General features: G+C 49.6%; 1 protein-coding gene across 11 annotated transcripts in view; it reads left to right on the top strand.

Annotated features, from left to right (window-relative positions):
* Positions 1-18,790, top strand: part of ncam1a (neural cell adhesion molecule 1a) — a 156,137-nt gene that overhangs the window by 95,245 nt on the left and 42,102 nt on the right. For all 11 annotated transcript variants that reach the window (XM_076980760.1, XM_076980764.1, XM_076980762.1 and 8 more), the window contains exons 2-8: positions 9,112-9,186; positions 9,828-10,037; positions 10,661-10,804; positions 11,718-11,855; positions 12,139-12,256; positions 14,240-14,400; positions 14,939-15,081. In XM_076980760.1, the coding sequence (XP_076836875.1) occupies positions 9,112-9,186; positions 9,828-10,037; positions 10,661-10,804; positions 11,718-11,855; positions 12,139-12,256; positions 14,240-14,400; positions 14,939-15,081 (989 nt within the window). The remainder of the gene's footprint in view (positions 1-9,111; positions 9,187-9,827; positions 10,038-10,660; positions 10,805-11,717; positions 11,856-12,138; positions 12,257-14,239; positions 14,401-14,938; positions 15,082-18,790) is intronic.

Below are 18,790 nucleotides of genomic sequence, written 5' to 3' on the forward strand. Positions count from 1 at the left end.
TAAGGCAGTATCCCCTGTGCGTAAGACCACACACGAAGAGGGCGCGTCATCGGAACAGCCCATGCAATTAGGGCACACTCGTCTCTCCCGTCAGGAAAGACAAAGCCGCATACGAGAGGGCAAGTGTCTTTATTGCGGCAGGGCTAACCACCGTATCGCAGAGTGTCCTGAGTTACAGGGAAAAGGGCAGACCCGTCGGTGAACGGGGTTGCACCGACGGGTCATGGCACTTATTTCCCCGCATGTGGACTGATGCCTCATGTAGTGGTGTCATGGAGAGGTTCTGAGGAACATCGGGTCCTGGCTCTCGTTGACTCAGGGGCCTCTGGTAATTTCATAGACACCGCTCTCGTAGCCTCACTCTCCATACCTCTGGTTCCTCTAGAAAAGCCCATCTCTGTGTCCGCTGTGGACGGTAGGCTGCTCACTTCCGGGGACATAACCCACCAAACCGTCCCTCTGAACATTTCTATAGGGAACCACCACGAAACACTCACCCCCTATGTCATCGCTGCACCCAAACTACAGTTGATCCTAGGGTTTCCCTGGCTCCAACGCCACAACCCCGACGTAGATTGGCTTAATCTGTCCATTAACCGTTGGAGTAAGGTCTGTGAACAGTCGTGCTTGGCGCCCCACCGCAGCAAAACCGGGGAGAGCCAAGAAAAGATAGCGTTCATAGAAAAGGTTCCTGCTGTCTACCACGACCTCAAAGACGTTTTTAGCAAACGCAAAGCAGGCTTCCTACCCCCGCATAGAGCCTGCGATATCGCTATCAACCTCCTGCCCGGTACTACTCCCCCTAGGGGGCGTTTGTTTTCCCTAGCTTTGCCTGAACGCAAGGCTATGGAGACCTACATACAGGAGGCGCTCGCGGCTGGTACTATTCGTCCCTCTACCTCTCCCGCCGGGGCTGGATTTTTCTTTGTGGGGAAAAAAGATGGGGGTCTCCGCCCTTGCATCGATTACAGGGGGCTTAACAAGATCACTATCAAAGACCGCCACCCCTTGCCTCTCATGTCCTCTGCCTTCGAGGCCCTTCAACGGGCGACGGTCTTCACTAAGCTAGATCTGAGAAGTGCGTACAACCTGTTGCGTGTCAGGGAGGGCGACGAGTGGAAAACCGCCTTCAACACGCCCTCCGGGCATTACGAGTACTTAGTCATGCCGTTTGGTCTCATGAACGCACCCGCCGCTTTTCAGCGGTTTGTTAACGGCGTCCTTAGGGAGGCTTTGGATAACTACGCCTACGTCTACCTAGACGACATTTTAATATATAGCCGTACCGTCCAAGAGCATCAGCAACACGTACGCCGCGTGCTCCAATTGCTACTCGAGAATCACCTCTATGTTAAATTAGAGAAGTCCCTGTTCCACGTCGCCGAAGTAGCCTTCTTGGGGTTCATCATTGCCAACGGTAAACTGGCAATGGAACCCGCCAAGATTAAAGCTGTGTCTCAATGGCCCGTGCCCACGTCCGTGCGTTTGGTCCAACGCTTCCTGGGGTTTGCCAATTTCTACAGGCGCTTTATTAGAAATTTTGGCTCCCTCGCGGCTCCGCTCTCTGCTCTCACTAGCAAAAAACTGGGGAAGTTCACATGGACTCCAGAAGCCCAGAAAGCATTCGAGACCCTTAAGGGCCTTTTTACTAGTGCTCCTGTACTGCGGGTTCCTGACCCTGAGCTTCCTTTCGTTGTTGAGACTGACGCTTCTGATCTGGGTGTTGGGGCTGTTCTCTCGCAGCGGATCGGGGTTCCTCCTAAGCTGCATCCCTGTGCTTACTTTTCACACCGGTTCACCCCTACGGAGAGACGGTACGACGTAGGGGACAAAGAACTCCTGGCCGTTAAGATGGCCCTAGAGGAGTGGCGACACTGGCTGGAGGGGGCTCGCCATCCTTTCCTGGTTTGGTCGGACCACAAAAATCTGACCTATCTCCAGCAGGCCAAGCGCCTCAACGCCAGACAGGCCAGATGGGCCCTGTTTTTCAGTCGTTTCGACTTCACTTTGTCGTATCGTCCTGGCTCAAAAAACACCAAGCCTGACGCTTTGTCCCGACAGTGGGAGCCACCTCTCATCGACAGTCCCCCTGAGACCGTGCTTCCCCCGGGAGTCGTTGTCGCACCTATCCGGTGGGGTATTGAGAAAGCTGTACAGGATGAACTCGCTAACGAACCCGGCCCTAGCGGTGTTCCTCCTGGCTGTCTCTACGTGCCCTCGACCGTCCGGCGTAAGGTCCTCTTATGGGGACACACCGAACGGTATGCGGCGCACCCCGGTGCTAGGCGGACCGCCGAGCTCATAAAAAGGAGGTTTTGGTGGCCTGCGATGGATCAGGAGATCCGTGACTTCGTGGCTTCCTGCGAGGTGTGCACCAGGAGTAAGGCCCCTCGTAACAAGCCCAGGGGGCTGTTGCGCCCTTTACCTATTCCCTCCAGACCATGGTCCCATATCTCCCTAGACTTCATCACCGGTCTTCCATCCTCCAAAGGGCTGACCACCATTCTTGTGATTGTAGACAGGTTCTCTAAGTATAGCAAATTCATCGGCCTGCCTAAGCTACCCTCCGCCCGAGAAACTGCGTCTCTATTACTGGTTCATGTAGTCCGTAACTACGGATTTCCTCAGGACGTGGTGTCCGACAGAGGACCTCAGTTTGCCAGCAGTTTCTGGAAGGCCTTTTTGACCCTCCTCGGTGCCTCCGCCAGCCTCTCATCGGGTTTCCACCCCCAGTCTAACGGTCAGACCGAGCGAGTCAACCAGGACCTGGAGCAGACGCTCAGGTGCCTGGCGTCGTCTAACCCCGCGTCCTGGGCCGATCACCTGTTGTGGGCCGAGTACGCCCACAACACACTATGGCATTCCGCTCTGGGTATGTCGCCCTTTGAATGCTTGTTTGGGTATGCGCCTCCCCTGTTCGCTGATCACGAGCAGGCCGTAGCTGTGCCTTCTGCTGTGGCTCAGTTTCGGCGCTGTCGCAAGGCTTGGTCGCGTGCTCGCTCGGCCCTGTTGAAGGCCTCCTCCGCCTATTGCCGCAGCGCCGACAAGCATCGTCTCCCTGCGCTGTCCTTCCGTCCTGGTCAGCGGGTGTGGTTGGCGGCGGGTAACTTACCGGTGCGGGGCGGCACCAAGAAGCTGGCTCCTCGCTTCCTGGGCCCGTTCAAAGTCGACCGTCGCATCAACCCGGTCACCTACCGTTTGGTTCTCCCTCCGTCCATGCGTGTCCACCCGGTGTTTCACGTGTCCCATCTCCGGCCTTACTTGTGTGGTTCTTCTCCCGCCCCGGCTCCTCCTGCGCCGCGTATGGTTGGTGGTGGTCCTGTTTACACGGTGCGGCGTCTTTTGGATGTCCGTCGGGTCCGGGGGCGGGATCAATTTCTGGTGGACTGGGAGGGTTACGGTCCTGAGGAGCGGTCTTGGGTTCCCAGGGCACGCATCCTGGATCCTTCCCTGATCGCGGCCTTCTACCGCGACAGGGCTGTTGCCCTGGGCCCGCGGGGTCTCGGGCCTAGAGGGGGGGGTTCTGTCAGGGTTGGACCCAGGCACGTGCCTCCTGCCGCCACTAGGCGGAGCCCGCGAGCTGGTACCAGGGGTAATCGAGCCCGATAGGATACACCTGTTCGGCTGCCTATTTAAAGCAGGCGACTTCAGCAACGCATTGCTGAAGTTGTCTGTAGTCACGCACTCTCACAGCCTAAGCCAAGTTCTCTCTTCTTCTTACTACGATCTCGTTGCTCTCTTTCTCTCGTTTTCCCCTGAGTGTTCTCAGGTTGGTTTTGTTTCTTTTTTGTCTTCTCCCTCTGTTCTTCGTCGGTTGTCCTCCAGTGTTCTGGTTGACAGTCTGACAGGTAACCTGGTAAGAAGCCGCTGGTCTTGTACCAAAGCTTCGTCTTTTATTTTGTGTATTTTTCTCCTCTCCTTCTGACACGTTGAGGTTTCTCCGTGTGTTTTTCGTTTTCCTGTTTTTTTCCCTTCTTAGACGCGTTGTATTTCTTCCGCGTGTTTTTCGTTTGTTTACTTACCTGTACACGTCGAGTTTCTCCGTGTTATCCTTCTGTTGTTACCCTTGAGTTTTATTTTCGTTTTTTCCCGCATCGGCGGAGGTTTCAGTTGGCTGTCTTTTTGCCGTTTTATTTTTGGTTAGCGTTTGGGTTCTCACCACGTTTAAACCAACGCGTCACCGCCGTGATCGGCGGCAACGCGTTACAGAAGGGCTACCCTTAATGCTTCTATAGGAGTGAACAGGGTAAGTCGCAGCCTTAATCAAATGCCCTTGGTTAATTGAGCATCAGCAAGTGTGACTGGACCACTCGGGTGTGTGTTAACACAATGCCAGGGAGGAAAGACATCAGTGAACTTAGAGAAGCAATAGTGTTGCAGCCCGTCAGTCTGGGAAGGGTTATAAGGCCATTTCCAAACAATTTGAAGGCCATCATTGTATAGTCAGAGGGCTTATTCACAAGCAGAAATATATTCACTCGATGCTTGATAATCTTCCCAGTGGAAATCCCAGCAAATTCTCATCAAGGTCAGACTTGGAAATGCTTAGAGAGATTGCAAAAACCAAGAACTATGTCTCAGACTCTACAGGCGTGTTACATGTTAAACGTTCAAGTTCATAACAGTACAGTTAGAAAAAGACTGAACAAGTTTGAATTGGAAAGGTTGCCAGGAGCAAGCTTCTTTTTTTTTCTAAAACGAACGTGGCAGCAGTCCTTGTTTGTAAAGTTGCATCGCAACTGAACAAACCACAACACTTCTGGAACAATGTCCTTTAGACAGGCGAGACCCAGGTGGAGACGTTTGGCCATAATTCACAGAAAACCAAGTGGAGCATATCAGCACAAACACCTCACACCAGCAGCACAGTGGTGGAGGGGGTGATTTGGGATTATTTTGCAGCTTATTTTGGGCTTATTTTGTTGACCATGCACTCTCTAGTATACACCAAAGTATTCTAGAGTCAAATGTGAGGCCGGCTATCTGACAGCTTAAGCGTGTCTGAAATTGGGTCACACAACAGGACAATGATCCCAGGCACACCTGCAAAGCTACAACAAGTGTGGCTGGATGAGAAAAAAGAAAGAGTCAAGGTTGCAATGTGCCAGTCCACACAGACCTGAAATGCTATGGCAGGGCCTTAAGGCAGGTGTGCATGAACAAATGCCCACAAGCCACAACGAACAGAAGCGACATTGTAAAGAAGAGCGGGTTTGAATTCTTATATGAGAGAGACTGAAGGTCGCACGTTACTACAGGTTAGCGCTGGAACATGTGCTCCTACAAGCTGTTGATTCATGGGGGATACTTTGTTTTTCGCAAATGGCTTCTCCACTTTGGATTAATCTTTATTAAATAATGGCATAATGTCATGTGGAGATGTACTTACCTCATTTTAAGACTTACCAAGGTGAGACCTACTGAGATAATTTTTTTTTATCATGTCCTGATGAGGGGTGAACATGTGTGTTTTTACTGTGTCTGTGTTTGCTTGCTGTTCCCTAGAAGAGACTATGCTTTCTAGCATGCATGCTTGCAGCTCATAATGTTTTGTACGACAGGCCCAAAAAAGAATATTATAGAACCTACAAACTCCGCGATATGTCCTAGGTCTGTCTGGGTGAGACGGTATGTCTGTGCATGTGAACTTGTGGTGGTTATTTTGGTCTTAGATCTGTTTGGGGTGCGGAAAATCTGCCATTATTGCAGCAGGGCTGGTTTGGACTCCTTCATCTTCTCTTCATGGTCTGTCTAGCTTCACGTTTCAAAGCACCTTTATTCCTGCCTCAAAATAGTTAAAAAAAAATATATAGTAAAAAATGGCATTTCTTTAATCTGGTTCAGAAAGACTTAAGTTTTTTTCAGAGCTGACATCAAATGCCAAGCACATATGGGCAGCCCCTCTTTTCCGTGGCTCTCAGAACCCACTCTGATTAAGCTCCTTAGTGTTTTAACTTCCGTCAGTGCCTTGGTTACGTAAGGATCGATCCCACAAGCCTGAAGGCTGGCTCTGTTGGCAGAGTTCTAGATTAGTATGAATTAATTCCCACAGTAGAGCATTTGCATGACTTCACTGGTTTAATGGATAGAGTGCGTGGTGGCTGTAACCCACGTGTGAGCATGCATGTGGAATATTAACACGCTGATGAAAGATGAGCTGATTCCATTTGCTGTTCGAGATTAATGTACTCACAGAGAGGAAATCTTGACATTAATTGTATATCACACTTTGAAAATATAAATGACAATAAGTCAAGCATAGAGCAGAGTTTTCCCCTCATGATGAATGGTGGCCATTAAAAGGGAATATCTACCTCAGTTTGTGTGAGTCTTGATGGATTTGAACCCAGGCTTGTCTCTAGGGAGCGGGAATATATGACACGAGAACCGGAGCTGTTCATCCCTCTCCTGTTCACGGGAGGGGCCGCAACCGTTTCTTAGCGCGAGGAGTGTGTGTGTGTGTGTGTGTGTGTGTGTGTGACTAAGGAGAAAAGGCCTGGGCCTGTATTTTGTAATTAGACTTATCGATTGGCCACCCCCTCATGCTCACCTGTGTCTCCGCCCGCTCGTGGCGAGGGCAGTCTCGCTCTCGCGCCTTTTACGTGCTCGCTCGGCGAAGCGGTGCCAATGCTCTGCACGGCCCGCACCTTCCACATCGCGTTTGGAAGTCTAACGAGTTCAAATGGCGTCGACACTGCAGTGCTTTAGCTACACACCTCCCTTCCTTTTACTCTTGTAAAACAGGCAACATTGTGCCAAAGTCGGAGACGAGCCTTTCTCTGTCTTTTTTAAGGATTCCTTTTTAAAAAAAAAATAACAAACGCAGATCCTGCAGGCGATGGCAAACACGCCGCAGCTCCATCTTGTGTGTTCGAGGGTGGTGCTTGTGTTCCTCTTATGAAGAAAGTGCTTTTCAGCAATCAGGGAATGCCGCGCTGAATTTCATTTGCGCGGTTACAGTGACACCTCAGATGGTTTTATTGCGTTGCTGTAATGCGGCTTGCCATCAAGTCAGTTAAAATCAAGTGACTTTTTTTGCGTAATGTAACAAAAGCTGCTTCTCTGGCCTGTGTCTCTGGCTGAGACCGTCGCGGCCCCGTGAGCCTTTCTGTCAGAGTTGTAGTCATCCTTAGCTGATGTGCACATGCAGCAGAAGAGCAGCGGGTGGCTCTGAGTGTCCGGCCCAATAACCGATTGGTCCCACAGAGCACTGAGCCGTAATGGCAGAGCTGTTGCGAGACGGATCTGTAATGGCGGAATGCCAGACCTACCTCAGATCTTACAGGAAGGAGCCGTAATGGCGGGCCCTGCTAGCTCCAGGAGAGCCTGGCTGGCTGCAGCCCTCGAGGAAGTGCAGAAAGGCCATCTTGTTGAGCCCAGAGCCTCACATCCGTGTTCATTTCTAACTTATCCAGTAAAGCAAAAGAGAGCAAACAATACCTGACTAACACCAGGACAGACTGTGGCTAGCTCAAGTCGATGAAGGCAGAGGATATATATCAGATTCATCTCGGGCAGTTAATATGCTGTGATTCATGATATCACTCTTCCCTACTGCACTCTGGTAGGTGAGGAGAGGGCTATGGGAACTCCATCAGGTGTCTTTGATTAAACTGGTGGAAATTGAAGTTTATAGAGTTACTGTGAAATATCACAGGACCCACAGGTGATTGGGCCTGGAAAATAAGGGTGGCGATCCCTCTGAACGTTATACACATCATATATTATTCAGATGTTCTCAGTGTATGATAGCTTATGGCATGCATAATGTCCTATAATTAATGTTTTAGCTGTTATAAGTACACATATATTACAATTTTACATTATAAAGCAGGAATAAAATGATTTACAATGGCAGTTAACTTGCAACATATATTCATGAAAACATATTTCTTCTACTATGTTTGTACGTTTGTTAAAATATTGTAATTCTAAATGTTTAAATGCGTTATTAGCCACACTATTGTGTACATAACCATTTAGCATATGGTATACACTGACAAAATCACCCTATCAATGGTTATACTTAAGATAGTAAAGTTTTGTGTCCAAATTTCAGTGTGAATATTGAACTTGCAAAATCCAAATTTAATATCATAAGTGTTTACATTACATTAAATGAAATTATGATTTCTATCTGGAGATTCACAAGAAAATGCATAACGATTTTAAAACAAAGAAAGGTATATATGTAAAAATTATTATTCCTAAACTTGTCACATGCAATGTATACCTCGTGTTATAATTCCCTGTATTGCAAGTCATATATTTATTTCAATAATATACTACTAAATGGGATGTTATCCCTATTTTATGTACATAAGCACATTTGAGGGCTGTAATAATTAAGTGGATTGAGGGCATTATAAGTGGAATATAGCTGGTTTATCCAGATACATAACTAGTTATATATAGTTATTATAGGCCATGCTGTCATTCTTTATTTAGTTCTAATCATCATATTTAGTGGAACAACCTGCCTGCGGTTTAAAAAAAAAAAGTGGTCCTGACCGTACTCAAGGGGTTGCCATGGTTACAGGTTTCCTCGCCACTTTGCTCTCTTCCTCCGTTAACTCGGCTGCACCCCTCCCTCTGCCCCGCCCCCCTCCCCTGATTCGCTCAGTAAATGCAGGCGTGGCCTCTGCCTCGCTACCACTCGCCAGAAGCCCGGACTCAAACGATTGACATGTCGTTATCTGTAGGGCCACAAACGCATCCTCCCCTGACTCCCTCGTTCCCAGGAGGATGTTTTAATTGGTTGGCCTTCTGAATAACCTGTGCTGGGCGGCATATGGATCTCTCTCTTCCCAGAATTTGTTTAGAATCTCACATAGTCTATATGGGTAGTTAATTACGAATGGTGGGGAGTGTTCTCAGTGTAACGTACGTGAGTGAGAGTGAATATGTTCTGATGTATCATCTGGATTTTCTTCCCCCTTCTCTCTCCTGTCTCTCTCCATCTCATCCACCCCCTTTCCCCTTCTCTCTCCTGTCTCTCTCCATTTCATCCCCCTCTCTTCCCCTTCTCTCTCCTGTCTCGCTCCATCTCATCCCCCTCTCTTCCCCTTCTCTCTCTCCTGTCTCTCTCCATCTCTTCTCCCTCTCGTTCAGTCTCCCTGCAGGTGGAGATCACACCGCCCCACGGAGAGATCAGTGTCGGAGAATCCAAGTTCTTTCTTTGTGAAGGTAGGTGGGAACTGTCTCTATAACGACGCAAAGCAGGAGCCCTTAACCTCCTGCACCTTCTCTGCTGCCAGATCTGGCCCTCTGGGTGACGACCAGTGGAGGAAGGTCTGACCAGGCCCATGCTATATGTATACCTGTCTATACAGTTGCTTAGCATCGCAGCGTTAACATCCACTGCCTCACCTGCAGAAATCCACAACATCCCTTTTATTGTGCCTCACTAGATCTACAACACCAGTTGCAGAAAATACTCAGAGAGGGGCAGAGTCAACTTTTATTCTATTATGTATGAGAAACACCTGAAATATTCAGAGGAGGATGGCATGGCTTTGCTTTTCTCTCAGACATCAAAGAGTGGAAAAGTGTGCGAAAGACCTTAAAAGTAGTTTCATTCGACAACTTTTTATTCACAGTTAGTACATTATATGAGTAAATAGATTTTAAGCATGCATGACCTCAGTCCCCCTCGCCCTTAAGGCCTGGGATCGGGAGTACTACAGCTCGGCCATGTGCAGTTTAAGCTTAAAGGGGAGAAGCCAGGCAGTTACGCGTCTGCCGGCTTTTCCCGGGCCAGCTGTCCTGGAGCTGCTGCACTGACCGTCTGTTTGGACCTGTCTCCTGTCTTGCCTTTGCTCTGCCAGTGGTGGGCAGCGTTAAGGACATAGACTGGTTCGCTCCCAGCGGCGAGAAGCTGCTGCCCAGCCGGCAGGACGTCAGCGTGAGCCGCAACGATGAGACCTCGTCCACCCTCACCATCTACAGCGCCACCGTGGACAACGCCGGCATCTACAAGTGTGTGGCCCGCGACGGGGACGCGGAGAGCGAGGCCACGGTCAACGTGAAGATCTACCGTGAGTGGCCGGTCCCGCCACGCCCCTTCGTCTCACGTTAGATCCTGTTGTCATTTAGTTGTTTGGTTCGAAACTCCAGCTGTGAACAGCAGCACATAGCAGATCAGCGTAACATGTACCTGGATTAAGTTCACATGTCAGAAAACCCTTCAGCTGCCTTTAGTTCTTCGGTCTTGTGGCTACGTAATTTTCGTAGTACGTTCGGCGTAACTACCAATTAATTCACAAGAGCTAGTAAATTACGCCCCTTAAAAATCTTTAAATGAGAAGTCGGGGTATAAGATGGAGGTGATGTATTCCATTTTACAGCAACGTTCTGTGTCCTTTCGGCAGTGAACTAGCGTGTCTGCTTTAAAAGATCGTAGAAACGTCGCTCTTCTCGAACTCCGAGACTGCAGCGAGCAGAGCGGACTCTCCTCCGCCTGCTGAGGGATCTCCCGCTCCTTGATGGCTAGCCATGTTCTGCCTGTACTCAGGACGGCTGCAGAGCCAGAGGAGCACGTACGTCCTGCCCATCATCCCGCTCCGCAGGACGCGTGCGCCGCGGGAGACGCCGTGCTGGAGGAGCCGTACGAGCCCGCACTCATTTGTATGTTTGACATAGTGCTCATTATTTCTTCCAGAAAAGCTCACAATCCAGAATGCCCCTTCGCCTCAAGAGTTCAACGAGGGGGATGATGCAGAGATTGTCTGTGATGTCATCAGCTCACCACCACCCACAATCATCTGGAAATACCAGAAGACCCCGATTCAGCTGGAGAAAGATGGTAAGGTTCCCTCCCTCTCCTCCTCTCTCCCTTCATCTCCCCATCACTTTTTCACTCTGTTTTTCTCTCTCACACACACTCTCTCCCTCTCTCATTTTCACATTCTCCTCCTCTTTTTGTCTTTATCTGTTCTCCCTGTCAGCCAACACACCCCCCCCCCCCATGTGCTTGCCCGCACACTCACCCGCGCTGACATGCAGGAAGCGGTGTGAAATTGAAGCTCCCCATCTTATTAAGAGAAATGGAACCTGTCAGCAGGAGCAGATTTCCGTACTGGTGATGTTTTCATACGCTGCGGCCGCACGGGCGCCCACTGCTGATGTAGCTGCTCCGTCGGTCTCCCTGAGCTTCGCTACGGCCGCAGCCCTTTTAACCCCGCGAGTGCTGACCGCAGCCCCGCCCGTCCCCACCGCCGGCCGTCAGCTCTGGAGCCCGATGGTGAATGTGCGTGTCGCTAGGAAAGCCGCTCATTATAGCATAGCCGGAAACGCAAACAGCGATGTGTACGTAACACGATTAGCCCACATCTGCATTTAACGTCTCCAGGGGCCGAGCGTCCCGAGAGCCGTTCCCAGGCAACGCACCCTGATGCTTTGTGTTCCCCGGGGGGACTGTGTGCCTTCTCTCATTCTAGCCGTGGCTTTATTGTTTTACAACAACAACGGCGTTATTTTTTTTTACTCGCGCTTTACAGTGAGGTGGAAATCTAGACGGCACCGCCGATCTGGCTCGGCCGTAAAGACGCTGTCTCGCCGGGGACAGGACGCGGGCTGAAGAGCGGCGCCGTCTCCTTCAGCCAATCGGCACATAATGAGGGGCTCGTTAGCGAGGCCTCCTTATCTCGCAGAAGAGCAATTACTGACTCATTGTGTTTCCGCACCTCCCCTCTCCTCCCCTCCCCCGACGCCCTCAGTGCGCTTCAAGGTGCTCAGCAACAACCACCTGCAGATCCGCGGCGTTAAGAAGACGGACGAGGGCGAGTACACGTGCGAGGGACGCAACAGGGCTCGGGGGGAGATCGACTTCCGCTTCATCAAGGTCATCGTCAACGGTGAGGGCGCTTCTACCAGCCTGACACCGGGTTCACCTCATCCCTTCAGGCAGGGGGGGGCATCGATAACCCCAGCCCATCCCTGGTTACCAGTAATAGTGAATTACAGGAAATGCTAGACATGGTCTGTACATCTGAAAATCCCTTACTGACCCACCTGCTATATATAGTGCTTGAACAGATGTGCCCTATTTTCACTTAACGGCGTGTCTCACTCTTTCTGTCTCTCTCTCTCTTTCTGTCTCTCTGTCTCTCTCTCTCCCTCCCTCTCTCTCTTTCTCAGTCCTGCCCAGTATCCGGACCCGTTACGTCGAGCTCAATGCAACCGCTGATATCGGACACGCAGTGACGCTGGCGTGCTACGTGGATGGCTACCCAGAACCCACCGTCACGTGGGCACGGTAAGCAGCCAGCTTCGTCTGCAGGTTCCTGGTCGAGAAGGTGAAGGTCCTGACATGTTTTTCTAGCATGTCGTCAGTTTCGCTGATCTGGGCAGCATATCCACCGGCCTGAGCCAATTTACAGATCTAGGTAGCTGATCCAAAATTCTGACGCGTCTTATTTTCTGAACCTCTGCAATGTGAAACATTTTACAGCGCCGGTGACCCGATGCACCTGGCAGCCCCGAGTATCGCCCTGGCCTCAAGCCCGATATGCTCCAGACTCCTTGTCCTGGTGCAGTAGGGCGAGCCGGTGGAGGGCGTGGGGAGAGCACAGCCTAGCAGGAGGCTCAGAGGAGGTTCCTGGCCTCGCTCCCTGCAGCCGTCTTTATGGTCTCCCTCTGCTCACCGAGCTGTAGTTTGGTGGTCATTTGAGACAACCACGAAATGGAGTTTGGAGTGAGAGGCAAAATTCTTTTGGGAAACAAATTGTAAGAAATCATCTTGATTTTTAGTGCCTCTGGACATCCTTAAACAGCAGCTGTGGCAGAGCAGAGCAAGCACAGTAGCAAACAAGGAAGCATGACGAAGCAAATGATCACTCTCATCCTCCCGCTGCTGCAGACTGCCATTATAAAATGCCTTCAATATGCCACGAACACACTGTAACCTTATTGTGTTATGTTAAAGACTGGACTGCATTATTTTGACCAAAATGATTTACATTTGTTCTGTCGTATGAAAGCAGTGATTCATCAAACCCCCACAGGATGTGTATCAGGAGCATCTGCGATTGGTCAGGATGCTCAGATCACATTTAAAAAGTAGTGATTTGTTAAAGGGCTCATTTGCATATTTTGACCTTCTGTGATATCAGTATCACAAAGGCATATTGCGATAATGATCATCAAACAATATATTGTGCAGCCCTAGTGCTCTCTCTCCTTCTCTCTCTCTCTCTCTCTCTCTCTCTCACACACACACACACACACACACGCACGTGGTCTGAATCTACAGTAGGAATTATTTTCACAGCAGCCATTTCTTATGCACTTAGTATTTAGAGAGGAAAGCAAGGGAATGAAGAAAACACATTGATGACATTGCAGAGGTGGAGAGAGTGTGAAGGCCAGAGAAATGTAGGAATATAAGAACTGTCTGTCTGCCTCTCTCGCTCTCTGGCTTCGTCTCACCACTCCTCCATCTCCTGCTCTTCTCTCTCTCTGTCTCTCCTACTCTTCTCTCTCTGTCTCTCCTACTCTTCTCTCTCTCTCTGTCTCTTACTCTTCTCTCTCTCCCCGTCTCTCCTACTCTTCTCTCTCTGTCTCCTACTCTTCTCTCTCTCTGTCTCTCCTACTCTTCTCTCTCTCTGTCTCTTACTCTTCTCTCTCCCTGTCTCTCCTACTCTTCTCTCTCTCCCTGTCTCTCTTACTCTTCTCTGTCTCTCCTACTCTTCTCTCTCTCTCTGTCTCTCCTACTCTTCTCTCTCTCTGTCTCTCCTACTCTCCTCTCTCTCCCTGTCTCTCTTACTCTTCTCTCTCTCTGTCTCTCCTACTCTTCTCTCTCTCCCTGTCTCTCTTACTCTTCTCTCTCTCTGTCTCTCCTACTCTTCTCTCTCTCTGTCTCTCCTACTCTTCTCTCTCTCTGTCTCTCCTACTCTTCTCTCTCTCCCCGTCTCTCTTACTCTTCTCTCTCTCTGTCTCTCCTACTCTTCTCTCTCTCCCTGTCTCTCTTACTCTTCTCTCTCTCCCTGTCTCTCCTACTCTTCTCTCTCTCTCTGTCTCTCCTACTCTTCTCTCTCTCTGTGTCTCCTACTCTTCTCTCTCTCCCTGTCTCTCTTACTCTTCTCTCTCTCCCTGTCTCTCCTACTCTTCTCTCTCTCTCTGTCTCTCCTACTCTTCTCTCTCTCTCTGTCTCTCCTACTCTCCTCTCTCCCTGTCTCTCCTACTCTTCTCTCTCTCCCTGTCTCTCCTACTCTTCTCTCTCCCCCTGTCTCTCCTGCAGTAATAACATAGTGTTGGAGGGAGATGAGAAGTACAGTCTGAACGAGGACGGCTCTGAACTGACCATCAAAGATGTGAAGAAAGTGGACGAAGGAGATTACGTCTGCATCGCCCGCAACAAAGCTGGCGAGAAACAAGAGGAGATCAGCCTGAATGTGTTCGGTAAGGGGCGGACAGGCGTCCCGCAGTGACCCTGCCTCAGCAGGACAACTCGAATTAGAAGTGATGAAGGATATTTGACGTTGTCGTCTTGAGTGAATTTTAAACATAAGTCATTCTGTGATGTTACCATTTCATCCTGTAACAACGGCACAAATCTCCCGTCAACACTTCAAGCAACATTTAAAGAATAAACTGGATGTGAATGAAAGTTTGACATGTCAAAAATGGAAGTAGTTAAGTAAACGGCAGCCATTACGTCCACTCTCCTTTAGTAAACGAACAATGATTTGATTAAATATTGAAAGACAAGCGGGCTACACTTGTGTGATTCCTAGCTTATCAAGCTAACATTAGACCTGCATCTGCTCAACGGTTTCACGGGGATAATCAATACTGCCTCGGTAGGGCAGAAATGTTTAGTCCTGAGTCAACCTCTGAGTCTGTGTGTGTGTGTGTGTGTGTGTGTGTGTGTGTGTGTGTGTGTGTGTGTGTGTGTGTGTGTGTGTGTGTGTGTGTGTGTGTGTGTGTGTCCCTGCAGTGCAACCCAAGATCACGTTCTTGGAGAACCAAACGACATCGGAGCTGGAGGAGCAGATCACTCTGACCTGCGAGGCTACAGGAGACCCCACCCCGAGCATCGTGTGGAGCTTCGGACGGCGGGTCTTCAGCGAGGGAGAGCAGGTGCTGGGGTCAGGGGGCACTGGGCTTCAGAGGATGTGAGGTCACAGGAAGGTCAACTAGCAAGTGCAATTGCTATACATTATGCTATATTACGCAGGCTATAATGTTCCTCAACACTTAAAGCCAGTGTGTTACATTTAGCAGAGTCGTCTTGACCTTTGAACACATTATTTGATATGAATTCAGATCAGTTAGATGAAGTACATTTCTATGCAGATTGTTCAAAAGACCACAAAGACCATTAGACTCTGACCATCTATTCATCTGTCTACCTATACATCTGTCTATCTATTTATCAAATGTTACACTATCCATCTGTCTATCTGTATTCATCTTCCTGCCCTTTCACCTCGTCCCCTCGGTGTCCACCCACCCCTCCTAGACCTGTGTCTCTTGGCATCAGGTAGTTTCATTCTCACCCAGCTAACAGCACAGAAGCAGCCGGAAGCTTCAGCCCCGAAGCAGCTGTGTGCGGCCGGAGCCGATAAGTTAGGAAGCAATTTGTTTATTTATTTTGTCATTTATTTCCCTGAGATTAATGTCCCGTAGCCCGTAGGTCCCGTCTGCGCCTTATCAGAGGTGCAGCTCTAGTCTAGCATGGGCTAGACACCCGCCCGCCGCCCTTAATCCCACCGACTGTGAAAGCTAGACCACGTTTCGCACCATCCTTTTGCACGTGGATTACCTGGACGGCTGGTGTGCTGGAGCCGTGTCTCGGCCTCCTGCATCGCGCCCTCTGACCCGCTGACCCCGCCTCGGGGATGGCTGCTGGGTCCCGGACTGTAGGGAGGAGATAGACCTCGTGTTTCAGTCCAGCCTTGGCCACCTGAAGTGGTGCTGAGTTCTAATACTCCACCAGATTGCTTCCTGGATTTCTGTTTTTTTTTTTTTTTTCCCCTTCCTGTATTGCGCCTGAGCTGGCCTGTGGTTTCATATGTGTATGAGTGTGTGTGTGTGTGTGTTTGTGTGTCTCTCTCTCTTTCTGTCTCTCTCTCTCTCTGTTTATGTGTGTGTGTGCATGCATTTCTCCTGAGCTAGCCTGCCATTTCAGTCAGTAGTTGATGTCAAAGGAAAGAAATTCACTTCCAGCCATATTGCTTTTATTGAAGGCCACAACGGTTGCATTCCACGGCATTTTCTACTGAACAGTCTTATCAGGATAGCAGGGAAAATGACAACTGGGCCGCTGCTTTGAAATCAGTATCACAGTGCCTACGGTCTGGAAGGCTCAGAACAGTAGTAAACAGCACATCTGACCTGGTTTTTCTGAGGTTAATCAAGGGCGATTTCTTGTCGTAGGTTATGAATTGACTAAACAGTAATCTATTTCACATCAAACGCATAATTATTTCCCAAAACCAAGAGATTTTAATTGCGCATTATAACACCGTTGAGAATCTCAATAAGATTCTTAAGATTCACAAGACTTTTTAAAATATAAAAATAGCCTTGCAAGTAATTGTCGTGACGTCGGCAGGACTTGGAGCAGGACGCAAGTGCGAGAATTAAGTGTGTTCATTCTCCATTGAAAGAGAATAAAGCAGCACTGTGGTGAGCGGAGCAGAGAGGCAGCGAGGTAGAGAGGCAGCGAGGTAGAGAGGCAGCGAGGTAGAGGGGCAGCGAGGTAGAGATGCGGCGAGGTAGAGAGGCAGCGAGGTAGAGGGGCAGCGAGGTAGAGAGGCAGCGAGGTAGAGAGGCAGCGAGGTAGAGAGGCAGCGAGGTAGAGGGGCAGCGAGGTAGAGGGGCAGCGAGGTAGAGTGGCAGCGAGGTAGAGGGGCAGCGAGGTAGAGGGGCAGCGAGGTAGAGAGGCAGCGAGGTAGAGAGGCGGCGAGGCAGAGAGGCAGCGAGGTAGAGAGGCAGCGAGGCGAGGGTGCCGACAGAGGTTCTCCAGGCGTAGCCACACAGCAGTGTAGCGCTGACCCTCCCGCCGTTGCTCCACAGGGCCAGGAGCAGCACACAGCACCGGCCCAAAGCTCCTGTGGGCTTTAAGTAGAGGAAGAAGGTCTAGGCAAACACGGAACAGGTGCTAGCAGTCAACAGTCAGGTGACTGGGAAAAGGGTGTGTGTGTGTGTGTGTGTGTGTGTGTGTGTGTGTGTGTGTGTGTGTGTGTGTGTGTGTGTGTGTGTGTGTGTGTGTCTCAGTGGGCATGTCCAATGGAATGCATGGTGCTCCTTGACAGCTTGAATATCTTTAAATAGACATTTGAACAGTAACAGCAGAAACTTTATTAGTTCGTCGAAATCTTTTTTGTGTAGGAACCAGTGTAGATATATATATATACTTTCTTCAGGACCACGAATACGTGCATTCATAGAACATAATTTGAAATATCTAGACGTGGTCAGAAAAATCTGAATTATTTTCTTCAAATCCTTCAGCGTTCGGGCTAATCTGGCATGCTGTGCTAGTTCTAAAAGATAATCTTGTTATGAAAGCTTACATGGATCTACTGCCTACAACCAAGGCAGTGTTTGTTTCCATTTTAATGCAGCGCTTTCTTAAAACATCAGAGACGCTTGTTTCATTGGCGTATGGAACACTACACTTTGAAAACGAAATGATTATAGTTGGTTTGAAATGTTCTCAGAGGGGTGTTTATGAACTTGGGTATTTATAACCCTCCTGGTCTAATATTCATGCAGATGATTGTATACGATTCCATTTGAATATGAATAGTGTGTAATGATTTGATCAAAAACATTGTGTTTGGAGTGGAAAGCAAGCATATTAATATGGGTCATAATCACCATGGCTACGGCTTTCTTGGTCTGTAATTTTCATGTGTTTATAATTTTCTATCACAACACTCCGTTGCCAAAAGTCAGAAATGCACAGTAACCTCAGACAAAGAGGAGAACGGCGGGTACTGTAGCACAGCCATGAAGAATGGCTTTATCTGCATAAACAAACTAACTAATGAAGACTCTGGCTTTATTCATCCTTACCCTCCGACTCCTGAACCAGGCTGCAATAGCTGTTTGTGATTATTGCATTTGCTCAGAGGGAGAGGGCTGGTTTGGTATATCAAGAATGAGGAGCCTTCGGAGATGAACTAATCATGTAAATGTTGCCTGTTCTGTGTAGACAGGTGGCTATATATAGCTCCAGTGTGGAAGTTCCCAGTAACTGGCTAACGGCGTATTCACTGGGCGGTTTGCTCTTACATTTGCTTTTTTTTTTTACTGGTTCCACTGGGTCGGTGGAATGGTCCTTTTCTCCTGTATGTCTTCAAGAGGGTGCAGCTAGATTTGCCTCCTGTACCATTTTCTGTCTTGTTTCCTGCTCAGCATCGCCCTAGTAGGCAGGCATGGAACAGTGGGGCGGAGCCAACCCGTGGCTGGGCGGAGCCAGCACTCTAGTTAAGTGCTGCTTCGCTCCTTTCGATCCGTGCCCGTTCGTTTTGCACTCATCCGGCATCACCAAGGGGCTCTTCTGAAAGCCCAGTTACGAGCTGGCACTCTCCCCCCGTTGGAGGTGCAGAGAGCCGGGTATCGGGCCAGGCTCCGGCCGGGCCGCGTTGGCATCGGTGTGCGTGTCAGGAAGGCGGGGTGAGAGCGGGCCGTGGCGTGTGAACACAGCAGCGTGCGCAGTGGTAAGAAAGGCAAGTAAAGAGTCGAAAGTGAATACCGAAAGCGACACGCGCACCGTAAACGTCACAGTGGTGGAAAAAAACGCCATAGCGTCCAAGCCGCGCCCTTTCCCACCTGA

The sequence above is a fragment of the Brachyhypopomus gauderio genome, chromosome 18, assembly GCF_052324685.1.
Source record: "Brachyhypopomus gauderio isolate BG-103 chromosome 18, BGAUD_0.2, whole genome shotgun sequence".
In the NCBI taxonomy this organism is placed as follows: Eukaryota; Metazoa; Chordata; class Actinopteri; order Gymnotiformes; family Hypopomidae; genus Brachyhypopomus; species Brachyhypopomus gauderio.